General features: G+C 38.0%; 2 protein-coding genes across 2 annotated transcripts in view; one reads left to right on the top strand and one right to left on the bottom strand.

The window, feature by feature from the left end:
* Window positions 1-21,484, top strand: part of PPAT (phosphoribosyl pyrophosphate amidotransferase) — a 42,399-nt gene that overhangs the window by 6,150 nt on the left and 14,765 nt on the right. The gene's annotated exons all lie outside the window — the stretch shown is intronic.
* LOC311153315 (uncharacterized protein) overlaps window positions 1-21,484 on the bottom strand; it is a gene marked incomplete at both ends in the record, with an annotated part of 30,689 nt that overhangs the window by 5,784 nt on the left and 3,421 nt on the right. The window contains 8 exons of the mRNA XM_084205089.1: window positions 3,020-3,210; window positions 4,237-4,302; window positions 5,664-6,065; window positions 6,771-6,842; window positions 10,251-10,337; window positions 15,336-15,425; window positions 16,456-16,893; window positions 19,928-20,014. Of these exons, the coding sequence (XP_084061215.1) occupies window positions 3,020-3,210; window positions 4,237-4,302; window positions 5,664-6,065; window positions 6,771-6,842; window positions 10,251-10,337; window positions 15,336-15,425; window positions 16,456-16,893; window positions 19,928-20,014 (1,433 nt within the window). The remainder of the gene's footprint in view (window positions 1-3,019; window positions 3,211-4,236; window positions 4,303-5,663; window positions 6,066-6,770; window positions 6,843-10,250; window positions 10,338-15,335; window positions 15,426-16,455; window positions 16,894-19,927; window positions 20,015-21,484) is intronic.

The raw sequence follows: 21,484 nt of genomic DNA, 5'->3' as shown, positions 1-21,484 counted from the left end.
CTTCTGTTGAGGATCTATGTCTAAGAAGGGCTCTCCTCCCAAACCACTGCAGTTCCCTACACATAACCATTTAGCACGTGTCAGATGGTGGCCCATGTTCCATGTCACTTGTCCATAAATGTCTCTGGACTAAATATTGTGTGACTGTAATAAATGTATATCTGTGATCAGAGACAGAAGAGTCACAGCAAAAGCTTAAGTGGATATAAAGATACACTGGAAGGATGAGTTAGATTAACTAATACTATTTCTGAAGGGACTGTTTTGAGAAATCCTTTGGCCTAGCAACATTCTATTTAGCCTGTTGTCACTACTCCTGGGGATGCTGTCCAAAGGAGACAGATCATAGCTCTAGACAACCAGAATTCTACACATCAGCATTCCTGGTAATTTTGTCTCTAAGCAAAAAGTTATGTGGAATTTTAACTACAACTACAGTGAAGAAAAGTTGTCTTGATATCACTTTATCTGTCTCAAGTAAATTAATTGTTATCTGTATAAATGGGAATAGTGCACAAATATCAGATGATGCAAATGCCCCATCTTGCATCTGACATCTCTTTCCATCTTTGATCAACAATAAATGAACTGCAGGGGAGAAGACAGCTTTCTGACAAAACATTTACAACAAGCAAGCTATGCTTTGCAGTCACAAAGCAGACTAGAAGAGGAATCCCCCACAAAGGGAAGTCAACCTTCTTTGAACATTTGTTTGTCAGTTAAATCCTGCTCTCTGAAAAGTTTTCTGAGGGAAAAAACCCTTTACTTGGAAAGTAAACACACTTGTGTTCTTTTTTTTCTGTCAGTTCTTGCTTCATGTCTACCACCTAGTGTTGACATGGACCATTTCCAAGTAATGACTTCAAGTGCTCTGCAGTTCTCTGCTCTGACCTGCTGAAGATTCAGTGAGTCCTTTGCCTCAGTGCTTTTGTGTTGTTCTCACCTGAATATCAGCATTTAAAAACAGATACATATTCTTGAAAGGTCTGCTGATTTTAATGAATTAAAAGTCTTTATTTTTTATCTTCTGGAAGGAGATAAAGAGTTTGTTTGGGCCATTGTACTGAATCACAGCAAAATTTGGAAAGATTTGTATTTCTGTGCATCATGCAGAATTTAAAGTGGAGTTTGTCATCTCTGCAGTGCTAACTGCTTCTGTCAAGTTAGTATTTCTTCTAAAAGGAGAGGCACACTGCAACAAAAATAACTTTTCAGCTGTTCAGAGTTAGTCCTGGAACATCTGCGAACTTGCTGAGCTACTTCAGCTCACACAGGAAAAACATTTAGGGTCTTTTCTTAATAGATGGGCTAGTCTTGTTTGAGGTTAGTGAGATGAACTAGTATATAGGGCATCCAGCAAGAACTGGATTACTCAGACGAGCATGTAGAAAAGGGAAGTCTTGTTGGAATGAGTTGTCAAGTTCAGTCTTGCATTCATGAAACAGAGAAGATAGAGCAAAACATAATAATATGGGTAAGTTACCCATATTATTTTCAGTACAGTTACTGCAAATAATTTAAATCATAATTTAATTGAACTAAATGTATTGGTGCAAATTAGGGTTGGGTCACATGGGTTTTTTTTGCTTCACATGTGGAAGGAGTAACCTGTGGTTTTAGTAGTGTGGGAATGGTGAGGTCTTCAGCTGACTCAGCATGTTCCATAGGGATACCTGATTGCTATGATAGAAGGGGCAAACCTTGTCTTCCTTCCAAAGACAACACTTCTGAATGCAAGTAATACAATGCAAGTTCAAGGATGTACCTTTGAACCAATCCATTGTAAAGAAACAGAGAAGAAAGATTTTTAAACCAATGATTGTTGGAAATTATAGTTTTGGTGACAGTATTACAAACCAAAAAAGGTTTATAATGAGAAATCAGTGTAAAAAGTGAAAAGTGGTAGATAAGCATACACTGAAAAAACTGTGTATCCATGTCACTGTATAAATTAACATTATCATAAAACTTATATTTTCTAGGGATCTCTCTCCTGACTTCTCAAAATTGTTTTAAAAATGGTGGTCAAATGGCAGATTAAATCCACCTTGGTGGAAAGTATTTGCCTTCATAATGTCTCTCATAAAAGAATTGACTAGGCAATAATTAAGCTTAGAACAGGAAATAATGTATTATATCTGGTAATATTTTTATGTAAAGTTTTATGAAGAGAGACTTGGATGGAATTTTGGCCTCTGTGTGTGGCTGTTGCTGCTGCAATAAGGACTTGACTGTTTGACTTGAGTTGTGCCTTTGTATGTGCCCAGAACTGACCTGGCTTTGGCCGGGCTGTGTAGATCTATGCCCAAACATGACTGAGATCCAGAAAGTTGTTTTGCACTGAAAGAAAAACCCTGCAAATGTAATACAGACCATAAAGTACTTACACAACCACAAAATGAAGTAGTGGCTACTAGGATTTTGCAGAAAAACAGTTATGATATGGCATTTGTCTATTAGCATGTTATGCATGTCATTGTTCCCTGCACTGTTTTCATGTTTTCTGTGGGTTACTGGACATAACAACCACTTGCCAAGTAAATTGCCCAGTACCAGACCCAGGGAAATGCTGGTTAAGGAATTAAGAGTTGTATTTTCCCCATCAGCCCTGCCTAACCAAAAAGTTCTCCTCTTGCTTCGACTGTTTGGTTAATTGCAGAGGACTAACTTGTTAGGAAGACCATGGTAATTGGAAATGATGGGATGCAATTTCAACTGTACATGTTTTCTTTGATGAGTTAAAGTATTATTTTCTTCCATTTAAGGCTGTTAATTGTGGCATGTAGGTGAACCAAGATATATAGGCAGAGGTCAAAATTTTTATTTGACTAACTGACATCACCACTAAAAGCTCATAGTAAAGGAGTATGATGGAAACTCACACCTTGTTTTAGTGTAAATGACTGAAGGTGACTATATTAAAGGGAAGCAAGCATGTACTTATCTGAGTAACCTACACTCATAAGTATCTCATTTCATACTACCTGACAGAATCTATTAGAAAGTTCGTGAAACCAACCTGTTGTGTGGCTGATGGATCAGTATACACCTGTGTTCTGTTGAGGTCTTGCATTTCTTCCTGCTTACAAAGCCTTTCAAACAGTAACTTTTTGCCTTCTGTTACTGTGTGCACTCTCTCTGTTAATAGTTTTTGGAAGTGGAGTATGGTGTTTTCAGAAGCACTTTTCTTAAGTGGAACAGGTGACACCTCTGTGGACAAAAGCAAAGTACGTGGTTAGAGTGCACAAGTCAATGAACTGCTGACACTGAAGTTTAGCGCATGCTGGATTTTCCTAAAGCCGTTCTTCTGATCTGCTCTTTTGGCAGGCATTGCCTGGTGTTGTATAAGGGATCATTGTATAATGGAGAGTAGGAATGCAGCAGCCCCTGTAAAAAATCACTTATATCTCACACTTTCAGTTTTGCCTAGCTACAGCCCTCTCCAAGAGGTACTTACATAATGGACAATAAATGAAAGTCTATTCAATCACACAGAGTGATTAAATACAGAGTTAGTGCAGTTTGTGGTGGTAAACTAAACGAGTTGAATTAAAAAAATGTAATGTTCAGATCATTTCTTTTCATCTGTCTGTAGATATCATTTTAGTATTAAAAATAGTGGTGAGCTCCTTAAAACTAAGTTTTTTGTTTCTCATTGTTTGATTTTATTTAGGGCCTGTCAGTTTTGCAGGAAGAAAAATAAGCCGCTGACTTTCCCCATATCAGATCACATGCCACATATTTCTATCCTTCTCATCATTTTTCTCTCTCCATAATTCTCTATTCTATCTTGCCTTTGACACAGCTGTCTTAACCTGTTTTCTTGTGTGCAAAACATTAGACATGTTTACAGACACAGTAGTATAATATGAGAAAATCACACCCATGACTGCCTGTCCCTACTTTCCCTTAAGCAACAAAATTGAGACATCTTGTTTTTTAAATACTATATTTTCTTTGCATATGATTCTTATAAATCAAGTAAGTTTTTCCTGATGTTTACCTCATTTATACCAGGGATGAGGACTGAAATGAATAAATTGCAATTTTCCTTAGGCCTGCATTTCTGTCAGAACTCTTCTTTTGCCAGTTGTTGTGGGTGAGAGGAGAATGTTGGTTTGGAGCTTGGTGTTAAGTTCTAGGATTATGGTTTTTTAACTGTTTGAATACTGGATATAAGAATATGGCATCCAATTAAGCAGGGTATAGATGCTTTTAAAAGTCAGGGAGTCTTACCATCATTCCATGTTTTTCTTTTGGTACTCAAAGATCCTGTGTTTGCTGTAGCATCTCCCACTGAAACTTAGAAGAGAAGAACAAGGTGACTAAGTCTTTTGTTGAGATTCTCAAGGCACAGTCAGTCACACACCTAAAGGTTTTATACTACAAAAGCAAATACCCTAGGACAAGACACATTTATTTGACAGATGCCTCAAACAGATTAATAACTGAAACTTCTTTCTCAAAGGTTATTGTTTTACTGGCCACTGCATTAGCATTCACAGATTATACAGTCCTTTTCCAGCATGCTAAAATGTAAAACAGCCAGTTTGGTTGTTGGTGTTGACAACATTCTTGGTGTTGACATATGCCATTCATGGAGAGTAGAAACGAACAGTAATACACTCAGTTTCTGTATTTGGAAGAAAATACGTGTCTGGAGAATATGATCTAGTACAAGACTGAGGCAGGGGAGAACTGTCATCCCACAGCTCTATGGCTGTCATTCCAGCTGCAGCTAATGCACTACTGAGTGGTGCCCTTGGACATTAGGGCTCCGATTCATGACTGAGCACAGCTGGCTTAAGGCTGGTTCTGCTCAAGCCGTCCACCTGGCCTTTGCTGCAGAAATGGCTCAAGTCCTCTACTAACATTTGTGCTGTTGCAAATGATTTAACACATTGAGAACAATCACAACTGGTTCTGCTTTACCTTAAGTCACTGAACCCTAAGTTGCAGAGGTTCAGTTACTTCTATGAGAGCACTTAATCTGCCTGGAGCAGGAGTAGGTACCCCTGAGGTCTGAAGCAGTTGGCCAGTCACAAGAACCCTTACAGCAGACACAGGATTAGCTCTGTGGTTCCTAGATCACAGGGGTTTTGATATGAAGATAGAGGCAAACTCTATTGTGAAAACTGAATCTGCTTTTGCAAAATTAATACAATTATTACAAGTGCTCAGATAAACATTACTGTCCTGGATTTTCCTCTCTCTCGACTGTGGTGTGTATTGAATTAATATACTTTGGGGTTTTTGGAGTCCTTGCACTTGGCTTGGTTGCTACTGATTTCTGCAGTTCCAAACAGTATGAGCTTGCAGCTCTCTATCCATCAGACTTTACATGCCTGATGTATGACCTCTAAAACCTGACATGTGTTCTAGCACCATTTCGCTGTATGTCACTTAGGCTTTCAAAAACAGATTCTCCTATAACACTCAACACTTCAATGCTTTCACTTTTTGTTAATATTCTCACTTTTACGTGTCTCCATAGACCACTTGAGTTTCCTGAGTGTTCACTATGTGACCATGCAGATACAGCTTCCCCAGTTATTTTCCCTCCCCATTTCTGGCCACACATTTCACACCTACAGTATGGCTCAAACAGGTGACTTTAAAAGTTCACTTGAAGCACTTTAACTCATCACTGAAGTTTTTAATACCTGATAGGAGACTGGAGCTTTCACATCCCCAGCCTGAGGTTCCCAGAGGCTGCCTTCTTAAGATACAGTCAACTTCATCATAAAATCTCATTTTTCTCCTGGGATTTCCAAGGTGCTCATTTTCCTTCTGCAGTGCACGGTATTCGTATTTTAGGTTCTTGTACTTTGTGCGACATTGTTTCCAGTCTCTGTCTATACCACGTTTCATTAATCTTCTGGCAATTTCCTCAAATATTTCTTTATTTCTTGTGGCCCCTTCAAGCATTTGTTGTATCTTTTCATCTGACCATATGTTTATCAGAGCCCTAACTTCATTATCACTCCAGTGTTTTCCTGCTCCTGTATCATTAACTGTAATAACTTTAAAGTGATTTTGTGCTTCTTCCAAGGGAATGTGATTGTCTGAAAATATAAATAGAAAAACCCTAACTGTAAATGCTATAAATGGATGCTAAATATACATGTATGAAAGCATAATAGCAACTGATTAGTGATTAATGTTTTATATATTTTAATCTTTTATATATTTTATATCTTTATATTTTTTAATATTTTATAATTTTAGTATCCATACAAAATTGTTTTCTCTTAAGTATGCAAAATATGTAGCGAGTGGAATCTCTTGTTTGTCCAAGGCATCTAAAATTCAACATTTTGTTGCTATAATTGTGCCACTGTTGTTGTGAATTTAAAGATGGATGTATCCAAGTGTTACATGTAGAAAAGCAGTAATCATGGAGCTTTAAAGATCTCAGCATTGGTGAGAAGTATGGTTTCAAATTAAAATGGCAATGTACAAATGAAAAGGTACTTGGGATTCAACAAAAGAAAAAAAATCTTCAGACTTGAAAATAGTCAGAAGTAGGCAGATGGAGCTCATTAGATTATGTATAGAAGGGAAAGTTCAACTACAGTATTAATACAAATTTTTCTCACGAAAGGAAATGATGTATGAAACTAATTTTTAAGTTTACTAATGAATCTAGAATGGAATCAGGAGCAGAAAAGTAGAGCTGTGTTTACAGTAGAGATCTGATTGCTCCAGCTTTGGTACTGAAAATACAATGTGATTTATTTCATAATAAATGCATGAAAATTAATACTCACCTGTCCCAACCATCTGTTTTGCTACTGGTGTACAAGATCTGTCTTCTGAGGTAGTGCTTATAGAATCATCATCTATAGAAACACACAGTTTTAAATAGACTTGGATTTAGACAAATAAATTGCTAGTATTATTGTCATCCTCTGTAGAAAACTCCTCTTTCCACCTTAATCCTAAGCCCTCAGTCTAACTCATTAGTTATAGACTTGAAGAATCACAGAATCATGGAATCATTTAGGATGGAAGCACTAATCATTTAGGATGGACTTAACATTGCCAAGTCCACCAGTAAACCGTGTCCCTAAGTGCCACATCTACATGTCATTTAAATCCCTCCAGGGACAGTGACTCCACCACTGCTCAAGTCCAAGGTGACAGTTCTGCTAAGCTCCCTCCTTACTTCACCAAGAACTGAAAAAAACTGCCATTTTGTGACTGCTGTGCCCAAGACCTTCCAGCCACTACCAGTTCTCTATTCACAAACGCCATGTCCAGTGGGTACCTTCCCTAGCTGGCTCCTTCACCAGCTGTGTCAGGCAGCTGTCAGCCACACACTCCAGGAACCTTCCTAGGCTGTGTCCTTTGCTGTGTTGTATTTCCAGCAGACATCTGGCCAGCTGAAGTCCCCCCCAGGGGCCAGCAACTGTGAGACTTCTCCCAGCTGCTTATGAAATATTTCAGCTGCCTCTCTGCCCTGGCTGGGTGGTCAAACACAGACTCCCACCAGGATACCTGCCTTGTTGCCTTCTCCTGATTCTTACCCATGCGTCCTCAACACTGTTGTCACCATCATGAGCTCTAGACAATCAAAACACTCTCTAACATACAGAGTACCTAACATCTCTCCTTCCTTGCCTGTTCCTTCTGCAAATTTTGTAGCCGTCCATTGCAGCATGCCAGCTGTGCAAGTTATCCCTCTGTTATTCCTCAAGATGGAAACTATGATATAGTTTTCCTGCTACACAATGGCTTCCAGCTTATCCTGTTTGTTGCCCATGTTGTCTGCACTGGTGTGGATGCACCACAGCTGGGCTTTTGGCCCCACCATCTTTTGGGGGTGAAAAGCTCTAATTTCTACACGGTCATTCTCAGGTGCTTCTGTGGTTTCTAACACATCAGTAACTCCTGTATGTCTTTGCTGATCTCCATTCCCTGACTACTAAGACAGCAGATGAAAGGACCTCTCTAGAACATCACCCCTCTAAACATTGGCATGTTGCCCCCAGGTTCTCTAGTAAGTCTGGTTTTATCTCTTCCCACCTGCAAATTTAGTATAAAGCTCTTTCAATGAGTTCTGCTAACTTCTGTGCTAAGATCCTTTTCCCCCCTTTGAGACAGGTGGAAGTCTGGTGTCAAAGAACCATGATTAAAAATTCCAGTATTTTCCCAGTGTCACCAAGCTTGGAGCCAGATACTGATCTGCTGGCTCTTCCTAGTTTCTTCCCACATCATTCTTTTCAACTGGAAGAAGAGAAGACTACTTGTGCTCTTGATATTTAACCAGTTGTTCCAATGCCCTGAAGTCTCTTTTTATTTGCAACCTCATTGTTGCCTACTGAAAAATTACTTAAATTGTCTATGAACATCAAAACCCAGCTTTGCTGATTCTGTGTTCATCTTCTCATGCTTGGACTACTCTGAGGCTGAAAGTTTGCTTTTGTGTGGACTTACTTTTTGGGTTGGGAGGAAGAGAAAGATTAGTTATCATTGTTTGCTAGGGGATGTCATAGACTAATGTTCAATGCTGGTTTTGGTGAAAGGTAGAAATAAATATTCCTTTTAAGTTTTGAACAGCTGAGTGCTTCCTTAGGCTCTATCAGAAATAAAGATTCTTTGTAAATAAGCATGTTCATTTGATGTGCTTTCTATAATGGTGCTTGCCAATATATGCACAAACTAATAACTTGGAATCCATATTTGCTCTCTAACTTGTTTTCTCTTCAGTCATTTGGCAAACACTTGTTTTTCATAAGTCGTGTGCAAGAATATATTTTGTGCCTGTGGAAAACTTGGAAATCATACTCTCATCAGCATGTGTATGTGATTTACTTGGGATACTAGAAAAAAGTGGGTTTTCTCATAAACAGGCACCCTATAACTCTTGAGAAAATTCTTGCATCTTCCTTAACACTTGCAGCTGTTGGAAATGAGCTAAAGCAGAGCTGTAGGTCTACTCCTAGGCTCCTGAGAGATTCCTTTTTTTTTCCAAACCATTAACCAACCTCTCCATGGCTTCCATTTCTGTGCTCATTCTCTCAACCATACTGGCTCTCTGATCTCTTCCTATCTTTGACAGTGGCACTTGTGTAGTGCTGACTTGCATGATCACTGTGTTCAATTGGATTTTACATGATAGGGAGTTTGTGTGTATAAGGCAGTCAGTTGAGCTGCATGACATTTTATTCTTCACTTTGCATTCATGTGACCTCACTATGTCTCAACTTTCAGGGTCACAGATTTACTTTATCCTCAGTGTCACTTGTGTTCCTGTGTGTAATTGTTATGATGGCATTGCTCTGCTGTTGTCCTCAGTGTCACAGTCACTAAAGTTGTCTTTCACGATCAAGATCAGCCAATGCAAACAGTTGTAAAGGGTGTCTAGCATAGGATGTCTCAACATCCAAACTACAGATAACGTAATTGCTGAAAAGGAAGCTCTTGCCTGGAATATGCCTGATGCATACAATAGAAATATTCTTATGGTAGAAACTTGCAGTGTCAAAGGCCAAAGAATTGCTGTTCACACAATCACTAAAATGGATTCTTTTTTTCTATTAAATTCTGCATACAAACAGCATTACTGTAACAAATATTTTGATCCAGGATGTCAGGTCACTATATTTCAATGCCATCATTATTTCCTCTGATGTCTTTTTCATGATCATCTATGGTTTTATGCTCATTTATTCCAGAATTTTAACATCCCTACTGTGTTCTATTGTTAAATTTTAACATTTTAAACAAAACAAATCTTCTCCTGATCACTTATCATTGAATATATGACTTCTACATATTGCTGAGGTGCTGATTTCAGTTTTATATTTAAAATAGTTCAGAATATATATATGGAAATTGCTTGATAGTAAATCATCTGATACTAAATGCATGAAGTAGTTTGAAAATACAGACAATGTATAAAATGTTCTGAGTTTCTGAGACAGCCATTTACCTTTCCATTTTATCCTCTCTAGTAACTGTGTAAGAGAAATCATATTTGTGTCACAATCAATTGTAGACTAATCATACTCATCATAAAAAGGAACAGGTTGTCTGGGAAAATAAGATTTTGTTATAATTATGGGAAGGAGAAATAAGTGTTCATACATTTCTGCACTATGAAATCAAACAAAACATATAATTTATCATAACCTAGAAGTAGAACAAGTATAATTTGCTGGAATAACATATGAACCTTTGAAAACTGCAATGCCCAGTGAAGTAGAATGTCCTATTAAAACTATAATGACAAAGTCCTGACCTACCTATATCAATTGTCTCCTTCTTTATTTGTGTAGCTTCCAGAGCTGCTCGGGTGGAGTTTGCTAAGTCCCCCTCATCGTCAACGATTTCTGTAAAAAATAATCATTTACAGATCTTATTAACTAAACACATCTTGAGTGATGTCTTGACAATCAACTACTCAGAATGCTCCTGATAACTACTGTTAAAGATTTCCTCCCTTAATACATTAAAGCTGCCATTTATCTGCAGTAATAGGCTTAAGAACAGAGTGTACCTGCTTATAAAGTAAATCCAGAACATCACATAACAGCTGCAGTATATAAGTTTATGGGTTACGTGTGCAAACTCTTAAGTTATTTTAACCTGGATCAGAATTTGTAGAATGGTTCACTGTTGTGTAAGATATCTAGTTACTGACAAATGTTCGTGAAGCAGAACAGGCAAGACAGTGACTTGCATAAAGGGTGTAATATATACTGAAATTATTGAAAGATCCCAAGTGACTGATGCCAAGAGTGTTTGAATTAGCTCAAAAAAGGAGCAAGGGACCCTGACACATCAGAGTGCTGTGCTTAGTCAATTGATCTGTAAGGCTGCCTGCCAGATGGAGACAATGTACTAAAGCCTGTCCTGAGAGCATCTCTGCTGCTGCAGCTTGCAGGGGTTTACATCATACAGCTGGGTGACAGAGGTGTCCCTGGGCTCCCCTCCATGGGGAGGAGATCTCCACTCCTCTGCCATTGGCCCACTGGTGTTAAGGGAAAATTCCACCCCTCTGCCCTAGGACAGAGGTTTGGGCAGGTGGATGATGCAATTGGTCTTGCTGATCCTCGCCTCCCGGTGAGGACACTGCTCTACAGAGATTAAACGGTGAAGGCCACATCACGGATCAATGACAGCAGTTTTCTGGCTCCCAGCCTGTTTTTAGTCCCTCAGTCCATTCAAGAATATTGCCCCTAAACATTGAGCAATAAAGTTTAATCTAGAGCCATTTTATTAAAAATTACCCCCAGATCAATACAGCAATACAGCTTGGTTTGCATCAGATGTTCTTTATGATGTGACTGGCATCATGTGCTTTTTTTTTTTTGTGTGAGCCAAGAATGTGGGTAGGGAGCCTGCCTTTTTTTTTTTTTCTAAGGCACCTTTCAGAGTTTTGGAGGGAGGGCACAAGAGGAGTAAGACTGAGCCAAAGAGAACAAGCCATCAACAGTTTTTGGCATGGATAAAACACAGTGGCTCCATCTGAATTGTTAGTGAAGCTATAGACAGTTGCCAGCAAATATGCTTAATCTCTACTTTGTGTTTGAAGCACTGCTCACAAGGCCACCCGAGCAATGCTGTCACAGTCTTTCCTTTCACCCTCTCAGACTGATACAAGCTCTGTTCTCTTTTGGCACTCTGTCAGCATCACTAATTATCTTGTTTTCTGGCTCATGAGGCAAGATTAGTAATTTGTCTCCTAATCCTTACTCTCATGTGTGTCTTGAGCAGTATAAAAGGGAATTGGGATATGTTAAAACTAGGGAAAATTTTCAGTGTGTGCTTATGTTTACGATCCAACAACTTGCAAAGTTGCTGCTCTGTCATACAAATCTATGAGAGTGGATACAGAAAACTGTGGGTGCTCAGTTAAGAGTTTATGTCTGCAGCCCAAATATGCCCAGCTAAGGCAGTGAATAATCAAGAACTTTGGGGTTTGCACTTCTCTGAAACACTAGTCTGGGGCATATGTATGTAAACATTATCTTTTGACTTTATATCTGTACATTTTAAAATTCCTTGCACACAGCAGCAAGTGTTCAAGCCAATGTTAAGTGCCTGAGTATGTACCAACTTAAGATCTTAACTTTAAACAACAGGTTTTTAAAAAGCCCTTGCTTAGGAATGTATCTTGGAAGTTTCACTAATTAAAATTTGTTCTGAGAGGGACATATAGTAAAGTGCAGGGGGTATCAAAAATCCTAAGAAAATAAAGACAAGGAAAGGAATTTGTTTGACATAAAATACTTGCAGTAGGTATTTTTAAGAATATCAGGCTACTGGCATTTCTTAGAAACCTGTTTTCATCTCCACTGTTGTTCCCTAGCACTTCAAATTTAATCAAACATCTGTACATACACTCTGTGGTCCTTCTGCTAAGTCTGACACTCGTGGAATGTAGATGGAGTTTGGATTGACAAACTGCATAGACTGAAGTAATTGACTCTTCTGAACAGATTTGTTGCTTTTATAACAACTAAAAGGGATGCCACGAAATTGAAAACGTCAGTGAAAATTACTAAATAAGGTTTTATTTGCAGATCGATTCAATGTGGGGTATGTTTTGCCAAAAGAGAGAGCAACCTGCAGTGTTCCCAGCCTATCACAGGACACTTTAGCTGAAAACCCACGGGCTGGGGATTGTTGTGGTCCTTCTGCTCCCCCAGCTGGGCAGTGCTGACAGCAACTAGTCAGGAACTAGGACAGGCTGTGCAAGGAGCTGTGAGGGTTTATTTACATTTCTCTTCTCCTTCTCAGGTGGGCATTTGCTGCTCTTTGAGTAACAAATTCATATGGGCAGAGGAGACAATACCATGGTACATCAAATAACTAGTTCTTCTCCTGAAATTGGTGTATTTGTCTTTTGACTAACACCACCTTAGTATTTTTCTAACTAGAGTCTGGCAAACCCAAATGGGCTGTTTATAAAGACTGGCAGTGGTGACAGTGTTACTGTGGCTCCAAAATCAGATTCACGTGTAAGCTCATGAGAAGCACGTGCACTCTGAAGCAGCTCATGCGTCTTCTGTGCATTCACACAACTGCAGTTGCCAGAAAGCAATGCCTGCCCAGGCTAACTCATATATATGTGCATGTATATGAGCAAGTGCGTATACAGCTCTGGTTGCAGAGTACCTTAACTGATAAGGGAGATACCCAAATATGAGTTTAACAGAATTTTTAAATTCTCATTTGTGCCAAATTGGGGTTTTCTACAATTTTTTTTCAAGGCACATAAATACCTATAAATGTAATAATTCCATGCCTGTTGAGAAACACTTTTCTACAAAAGTTCTGTTGAATATGCAGAAGCATTTAAAAAAAGTCACATCCTAAATGCCAATGATTGTGAGACATCACTCATATCAAACAACCAATGTAATGTATTGATGCCTTTTCACTATTTATCAGCATGTATATTTATGAGTACAGAGCTACATAGAATCTCTTTACTTACCAGTTTCTTACTTCAAAATTACTTGGACTGTCTAGGAAAGGCATGTACTACAATTAAAACAAAGGGTCTCTGTGATATTGTAACATAAGAAGTGTACATCTTTTCTCTGCTTTATGCAATACCTCTTTATGTCACCATTAATAAAATTACCAGCTAGGTGTATTTTTCCACCTGCAAAGAATTATTTGAGTGTGTATTGTTTGTTTTGGAATAAGAAAAAGAATTTTGCAAACTCAACTTGTTTGTTGGTTTTGTCTTGGAGTGTGGTTTTACATTTTTCCCCCAGAGAAGTTTGGAAAATAGTCTTAAGAGTGGATCTGCTGAGCCACAGACACTTTTGAACCACTCTGTTTTGATATTTCCCCACAAAATCATACTGCATTTACAATTACCCAGAAACAAAGAAACTATGAAATTAAACACGTATTTGAAAAGGGAGATGGCAACCAATACACATTTGAAAAGGGAGATGGTAACCAAGGTAAACTACAGATATCTTTACACCTACACCTATCTTAAATGACAGAAATGTGTACTCAGAACTTTACTAGAAATACTCATCTAACTTCATTTTACATAGCTTATTTGGAAGAGTGAGGTCCAAGAAGTCACAATTTTATGTAGCACCCGGCAGTTGAAAACTGCTAGATGACAGTTAAGGAGCACTGCTGAATCCTTGCATTATTACAGTGTCTTACTACTGTCCATATGTATGTAGTAATTTTACTTATCAATGGGGAGAAATTTAATTAAATAATTTTTTAAGCAGTCTTAGCTGGATCCCACAAAATGCTGTTTATTTCTTTCATATTTGTCTCTCTGAAAATGAGGTCCCTATAGGCAATGCACTTTTCATGACAACCTGTTTTATAGGCAATGCACTTTTCATGACAACCTGTTTTTGTCCATGGAATGCATCAAGTGCCCATAGTGCCCATGGTGAGCTGGTAAAATGTTGGGGGGGGGTTTATTAGTAAATTTAAATTTAATAATGTAATTGCTATTGAATGAAAAAAACCAAAAATGCTAATGTCTGGTATACCTTAAATTACAACCATCTCTTTACTTACTTGGTATATTTGTTTCTTTCGGTATATGCAGAGCTGCCCGACTCTCTGGAGTAGTATTTACAGTAACATCATCTGTCAGAAGATTTTTTATTTGATATTAAAATCTTTCAGGTTTACATTAGTCCATTTTAAAATTCCGTAAGACTACTCCTTAATGCTTAATTTAGCCCATATTCTGCCTCACACTACTGAAAGAGAACATGAGGTGCTCTGTTGTGGACAATAAAACCTGTCAGCCTGAGAGACTTTCATGTGTCTCCAGCTGAATGTTAAATTTCTGCTTCCCCTGAAATTTGTTTTCAGATGTAAACCATAATCTTTCTTTGTAAAGAACAGAGCATATGACCTTCATATTCAGTGAGACTCCTTAATGAAGTTTTCATCCCCTGACATGAGCATTTACACAATTGTATCCTGATTATGTATTGTGAAAAAAAGATGATGTATTAGTTCATGCACAGGAGACTGAACAATTCTAATTCTTGGGAATAAATAGTTTAAGTAAATGTACATGCAGTAGGACATTGTACTCAACTTGCTTAAACCAGTAGTATCTTCTCTACATTCTGCATCACAAGTCTTTGAAATGATTATTAACAGGGACTGATTTTATCAAATTTAACGGGACATTGTAAATGTGTACATAAGTACGTGAGGGTTATCTCTATGAGGTTATCTCTTGCTTTTAAGTTTTTTAGGTCTCTGAATTTTCTAATTACAATTTGGGCTTATTTTAGAAATTAATTTTAATTTACAAAATTTAAATTATTTATAAAATTAAATTATTTATATTAAGTAGAAGACTTTTGGATTACCTGAATTAGAAACTTTCTTTGTATCTGCAACCTGTAGGTCTTCTGATGTATTACTAAAAGAGTCCTCTTCACCTGTGTCTCCAGGCATTTCTGTGTAAATAATGCTAAATTAATTATGGCACTGAATTTCTATACTTTAGAAATAGAAGAATAGAACAGCTGTGGTGTATCAAATTAAAAAGTCCATCCAGCCTCGGATGCTCTTTATGCCAGCAGGCAAAGTAGATGCATTAGCAAAACATCTAGAAATGCTAGCTGAAAAGTGAATCTTGCCCCAAAATGTTCTCACAGTTTTCAGCCAGACTGTCTTTGTGTAATATTTTTCTTGACTTCTCCCATTACTTTACTAACTTCTGGTCTTACATTTGGCCAACATAGTGTCATCCCCTCACCTCAACTAAAAGTTTAATGTTTAATTCTGTTCTTCAACAACAAGTATGTTTCTGGTTGTACATACCAATAAAACTGTTTTAACTTTTGGGTAGTGTAGGTTTATCAGTCTACTCTAATTCTGCATTGATCATCCATTACCATTAATTGTCAATAACCACCCAAAACTAAAGGCAGGCTCTGCCAGCATTCTTAGTGCTGTTCCTTTTGCTGTTGTCACTGTTGTCTCACCAGTTTGGGAGTCTTGCTCCAAAGGCCAATCAAACTGAGCTATTTGGGGCCATAAGAGAAAGACAATTTAGATGTTAATTTTTTTAACCAATGTCTGTTACTACAGATTTCTTTTGCTCAATGTCTTAATTTTTCCAGTAACATAGTCTGACTATATCTCAGATCCATTTCTGTTATCTAAACTGGAAACAGTGTCTTCTGACATGACTCTGACTGTAATTGTCTCACTGTATCATTTTATCCTATGTCTTCATCTTTTTTTTCCTCCTTTTGCTTCTCAGTTTTATTAAAAAAATACAGGGAAATCACTCAATCTGAAATATTACCTTATAACAAAATACAAAACTACTGGACAAAATGGTAAATTTCTATTTAGTGTTTTTTCACACCAGCCAATTGGTTAATCTCTCTGTTTGTGCTTTTTCAAGGTTTTTTAAGATCTCTCTAGTTCTGGAAAACTAAAAATGTTAAATGATATGTGGGTAGCTGAAGTACTTACCTATGGAATCCTTTTCTGATTTTGCTTCTGTCCATTCTGGAGGCCTCTCACTTTCATCATTATCTGATTTACTTGCTTGTTCCATCGTGCAGTGCCCCAGAATAGCATCCAGTTCATTAAAAAATTTCATACTTTTACTCGTACTCCCTGAGTCTTGGGCACTTTTTACACTCTTGTATTCATGTTTCAGATTTTTGTATTTTGTCCTGCACTGCTTCCAGTCCCTGTCAATTCCAAACTTTTGCAGTCTAGCAGCAACCTGCTCAAATATTCTTTTATTTCTCACTGTCCCCTCCAGTTGTTGCTGGATATTTTTGTCTGACCATATGCGTATCAAAGCTCTGACTTCATTAACAGTCCAGTGTTTTCCTCCTTCATTTGCTACTGTTGGAATGAAAGCCGGTGGTTTGGAAGCCTCTACTGCTGATGCTGGATTACCTGCATTGTGTGGGGGAGGAGAGAGACACAGATTTGTTACCTGCATTGGGTGGTTGGGGTGGGGAAAGGACAGAGAGAATGGAAATGAAGGACACTGTTTCTCCAGAGAAAGATGAAGCAGAGGTGACATTAAAATCAAGCTATTTGTTATTCATTTGTCAGCATTTTTGTTAATTCTGATATAATTTTTGCTTTCATTTGAAGACAGATATTAAGATAGCACATGCACATTTAATTAATCTAAGAGGAACATATCTTTCTTCTGTGTCCTAATACACTAAATTTTTACCTGTAAGACCTTTGGGAATATCTGATGAGCTGCTTTGTCCTTCAGACATTAGAGAGGAGAAGAGAACTGTTGGGCAGATGGGATGTGCTGCATGAGCACAATAATAAATTGGCCCCAAGTCACTGACACTAGCATCCAGACTTAACTTTCTGCATTCATGCCATACTTCAGTTTTTACACACATGGAGAGATTTAACCTGCATAAGGATCTAAAGAATCTGATTCTTCTTTCTTAACAAAGCACCCGAGTTGTGGGGAGCAGAGTAATGGAGACTTGCTTAAGTAAAACATTTGTGTGCTAAAACCCAATTCTCATGGCACAGAACCTGCTCCTTTCTCAGGGCAGATCAATCAAAAATATTTGGGGTTTTTTAAGTAAAATCAGTGTGAGTTGTCTTATTCTGCATAACTAAGATATTTTTCCATTTTCTCCAGTCTACTTTATTTTTTAACATTATAAGGTAAAGGCTGCCACCTGTGCAATAACTTTAAAACACTGAAATATTATATATTTTACTTTTGTAATGTTTCCTTGTTTGTATTTATGAATTTGCTTTAAGACTTTGTTTTGGTTAAAAGATTAGTTTGGAAAGGGATTTCTCATGCATTTTCTAAAGCTTTACAAAAATAACTAAAAAACCCCAAATAAACAAACCCAAAACCATTTCCAGGGCATGATCAAATAAAGCAGCATGAAAATGCAGAGTAACTGACAGGTTTTTACAGTCATACTGCAGTGATGCCTTTGTCAGTGTTTTTTTCTGGAAGAGCAAACCAGATTATGGGGTTTTGATACTTTATAGCCACTGAGATGTGTGTGATGGCAATAGTATCATACCCTTGATTGTGCACTTCAGTGGAGCACATTTATAATAACCTATCTAGGACAAACTTGTCCTAGATAAAGCCATTCTTTGCTAGTCTTCATTCTAGTTGTCAATAAGTTGTTCTAACAGGTTTTTTTCCTTATAATCCTAAGTTAACCAGGACTCTGCAGCAGCCAGGTCATAGTTGGTAAGGGTAATTTTCAGGCAGCACATCAATTATGCTTTCTCCATTTCTTCCTGAGGGAGTGAAAGAAAATGCTGATTTACTGGTGAATCAAACCATAGGGACTGCCACAGATGATAACTGCCAACATCAGATAGGCCAGAGAGGAAAGGCCTAGGTAAGATGACAAGGAGAGAGTGCAAGGAGGTACTCTCTACACTTTCCAGTCAAAGCCATAGAGCACAGGGGCATCTGGGAGGAATAAAGTTTCTTTACTCTTTGTATAGGCCAGTATTTCTCACTAGTCTGTTCATTTCCAACTGAGCTCACTTTTGGTTGTGGATATTAGTTCAAACAGGTTCTGGTGACTTGGTGTATTGCTCGCTTATTCTGCTGTGTGCAGAGTGAAGAATGGTGGGATTGTTTGTTTCTCATTCCATTTAAAAAACATTTTGATTCAAAATATCCTGCCTACAAGTACTGCTTTGAAACAAAGTTGTTATGGTCACTGCAAAAATTTTCCTAATATCTTAAAAGCATTTTAGTCCTAACTTGATTTTAAAAAATGTTTAACCAGGATATACTTTTTTTTTATCTGAAAGATGCATTTATGCCATATTTAATCTTTTCGTAAACTTCCTCAAAGCTGAGAAATCTGCTGAAATAAAACCAAAATATTAGGCATTATAGATACAAAGGGGTCAACATTTTTCTTTCAGTGGTTTCCAAGATAGTGCCTGAAGCTTACAGATTAGAAGAGGTACTAAGGGAGGGCATTTTAGTACTAGTATGTACTTGAGAGTCCATGCAATCAAAGTTATTTTGTTGACTTTGTAGAAAGCAGCTTCCTCAGAATTGAAGACTTTTCTGTTTGGCAGTGTGTTGAGCACTGAGAAATAAAAACATATTCCTGTAAAATTTGATTTAGATACTTTCTGTATGTTTTGTTTATATGCATGAAGTATTTCATATGTGCGTAAATTCCATGTGACATTCTGGTCTCTTCCTTAATTTCTTTCTATGGGAAATTCAGGACAACTGCTGTTCATCCAGGCAATGGATCAGCACATCAGTTGCTTAAATCTGCCTAAAATGTGTTTGTTTTTCCGTTTCCTGTAGCTTCCCCTTGAAGGGGCTCACACCTAGGATGCTCTTCCTCTTTCTGTCTTGCCAGATTTATGCCCTTGCTTTGTAACTTTGCTGAGCAAAACTACTAGAGTAGGACATTTTCCAAATAAGTTCTATGGTTGGTTGGACTAAAAAATTGCTGACCACTCCTTGCTTGGAGAGGTGATTTTGAAGTTATGCTGGAGACCTCTGCAAGTCTGGATTGCTCTGCATCTCTCTCCTGACTCAGGCCACTCACTCATGCTGCTTTAAGCATCCGTGATGTAAGAAAATGAGCTAGGGAAAAGCCACAAGCTGACATTGGTATCCTCTCTAATTTGGCATACATTCCACTGGCATTTAACAAAATTACTGTGGTTAATGCAGTTTAACATAATTAAGCTATAGCATGGGATGTGTTTTGCATGCAAATGGGGGTCATGCAGGTGTTACATCATACACAGTGGTCAGTGTCTAGTGATGCACAGCACTGCTGAGTGCTAGCTCTGGCAAGAGATGGTGCCAGAGGGTGGCTGCATTAAAGCTGTACTGATCAGAAACAGAATGACAGTGTTTTCAAGCTATCAGGAAGTGCTCTGACACCCATGCTGCTTTTTAGTTCTTGATCTCTGTACCATCATACTATACCTAGTTGAACTGGTCTGGCATGAGATATAAAAAGTATTGGATCTCCTGGAGCATCCTCCTCATCTTCTAAAGAAACTGGTATTTCACCTGGGAAGGAAAAAGTTTTTAGATGAAAAATAGGTATGGACTAAATTAGAGGTTTAAATTTAAATGTCCATACACTATGAGAAGATCTTTAACTTTGAAATCTCAAACTTAATTTGTAGTTAAATTAAATTTTAAATTAATTTAGCTGTCCCTATAAGGGGGACATGAGTTATAGGAGGCAAATCATTTTATGTCTTGCATATGAAGCCTGTTTGAAATGCTTTTAAAAATTCTGGTTGAAACTGACTTGATTTTAGTGACTCATAAACTCTTCTGACTCAGTATTCGGGGTAAATAATAATATAAAGTAAGAGACATACAAATAAAGGCAGACTTTGCACTCAGAGTCATAAAATCACAAATCCATTTATGTAACAAAAATAAATTCCTAGAAGAGTATGAAGAAAATCAGGATGTTCTGCAAAGAGCTCTGGAAATCAATGGAATTCATTAACAGTATGGGGAAGGAACCCATATTCGTTGTGACTTGACAGCAGGTGTATTTGTAGCTGACAGGATTAAGTTCAGCTTTTTCCAGCACAGCTTTTCTAGATTTGTTTAAAAGGGAACGTTATAGCAATTGCTATGTAAGTATAAAAAGCAGCATATGTGCATCAGGTTCAGAACCAGCTAGACTTTCACAGAGTACAGACTTGTAGGTTGTCCTGTGGTAGAGTGCTGTTTCCTACACACCACGTTGACAGGAGATTTGAAATGTTGCTTCCTTGTACGGGAGCTGAGCTTCTGTGAGCTCCACTGGGCAGGGTACCCAGATCAAAGCCCGCAGCTCTGCGGTAGTTGCTCACGGGGAGCAGTAATGAGGTGTGGTTAGGAGGCACTCTCCTACCCCTGACGTCTGAAAACTGCGTTTGAAACCACTATGCTAAATCTTCCTGACTTTCAGCAAGGCTGACTGTGACTCATAGATGCAGTGGCCTGATCTCTGACTGCTCCTAGCTGCCTGCCTGGCTTCCCTGGCAGGAGATGCTGCTCATGCCTCCACCTCCAGCGACAGGACTGGCATTTTAGCTGCTTAAGAGCAGCAAAGCAAACCAGGGAGAGGAGAATAAATTCTCTCCTGGAAGGCTTCTGAGTGCGCCACAGGCACTGGTATGCACAAGGTTAATTACATTGTCATATTAAAAGAGAAACTTCTTTCAGTAAGAACAGTTACCACAAAAACATACTACTATACCACAAAACCTACTCAATAAAATTATTGCACACTTGTTAAAAAAAAACAAAACTGTATGAAATACTGTCAATGACATGTTAAAAAGTGCAGATGTGGAAAACCATGTATAAGTGGCACTTTTATGTCAGCATTTCTGAAAGATCTTCCTGCATTTTAGCAGCTGAGTTTTCTGCCAGTCATTGCTGATGCATTTCTGCTCAGCTATAATCTTTCTGCATTTGCTGAGGTAAAGTGAAGGTCAGGCAAGGTGACCAGTGCCTTAATATTTAAACATA

This window comes from Fringilla coelebs (genome assembly GCF_963513975.1).
Source record: "Fringilla coelebs genome assembly, chromosome: 4".
Classification (NCBI taxonomy): Eukaryota; Metazoa; Chordata; class Aves; order Passeriformes; family Fringillidae; genus Fringilla; species Fringilla coelebs.
This window is presented reverse-complemented; position numbering and strand designations above follow the sequence as displayed.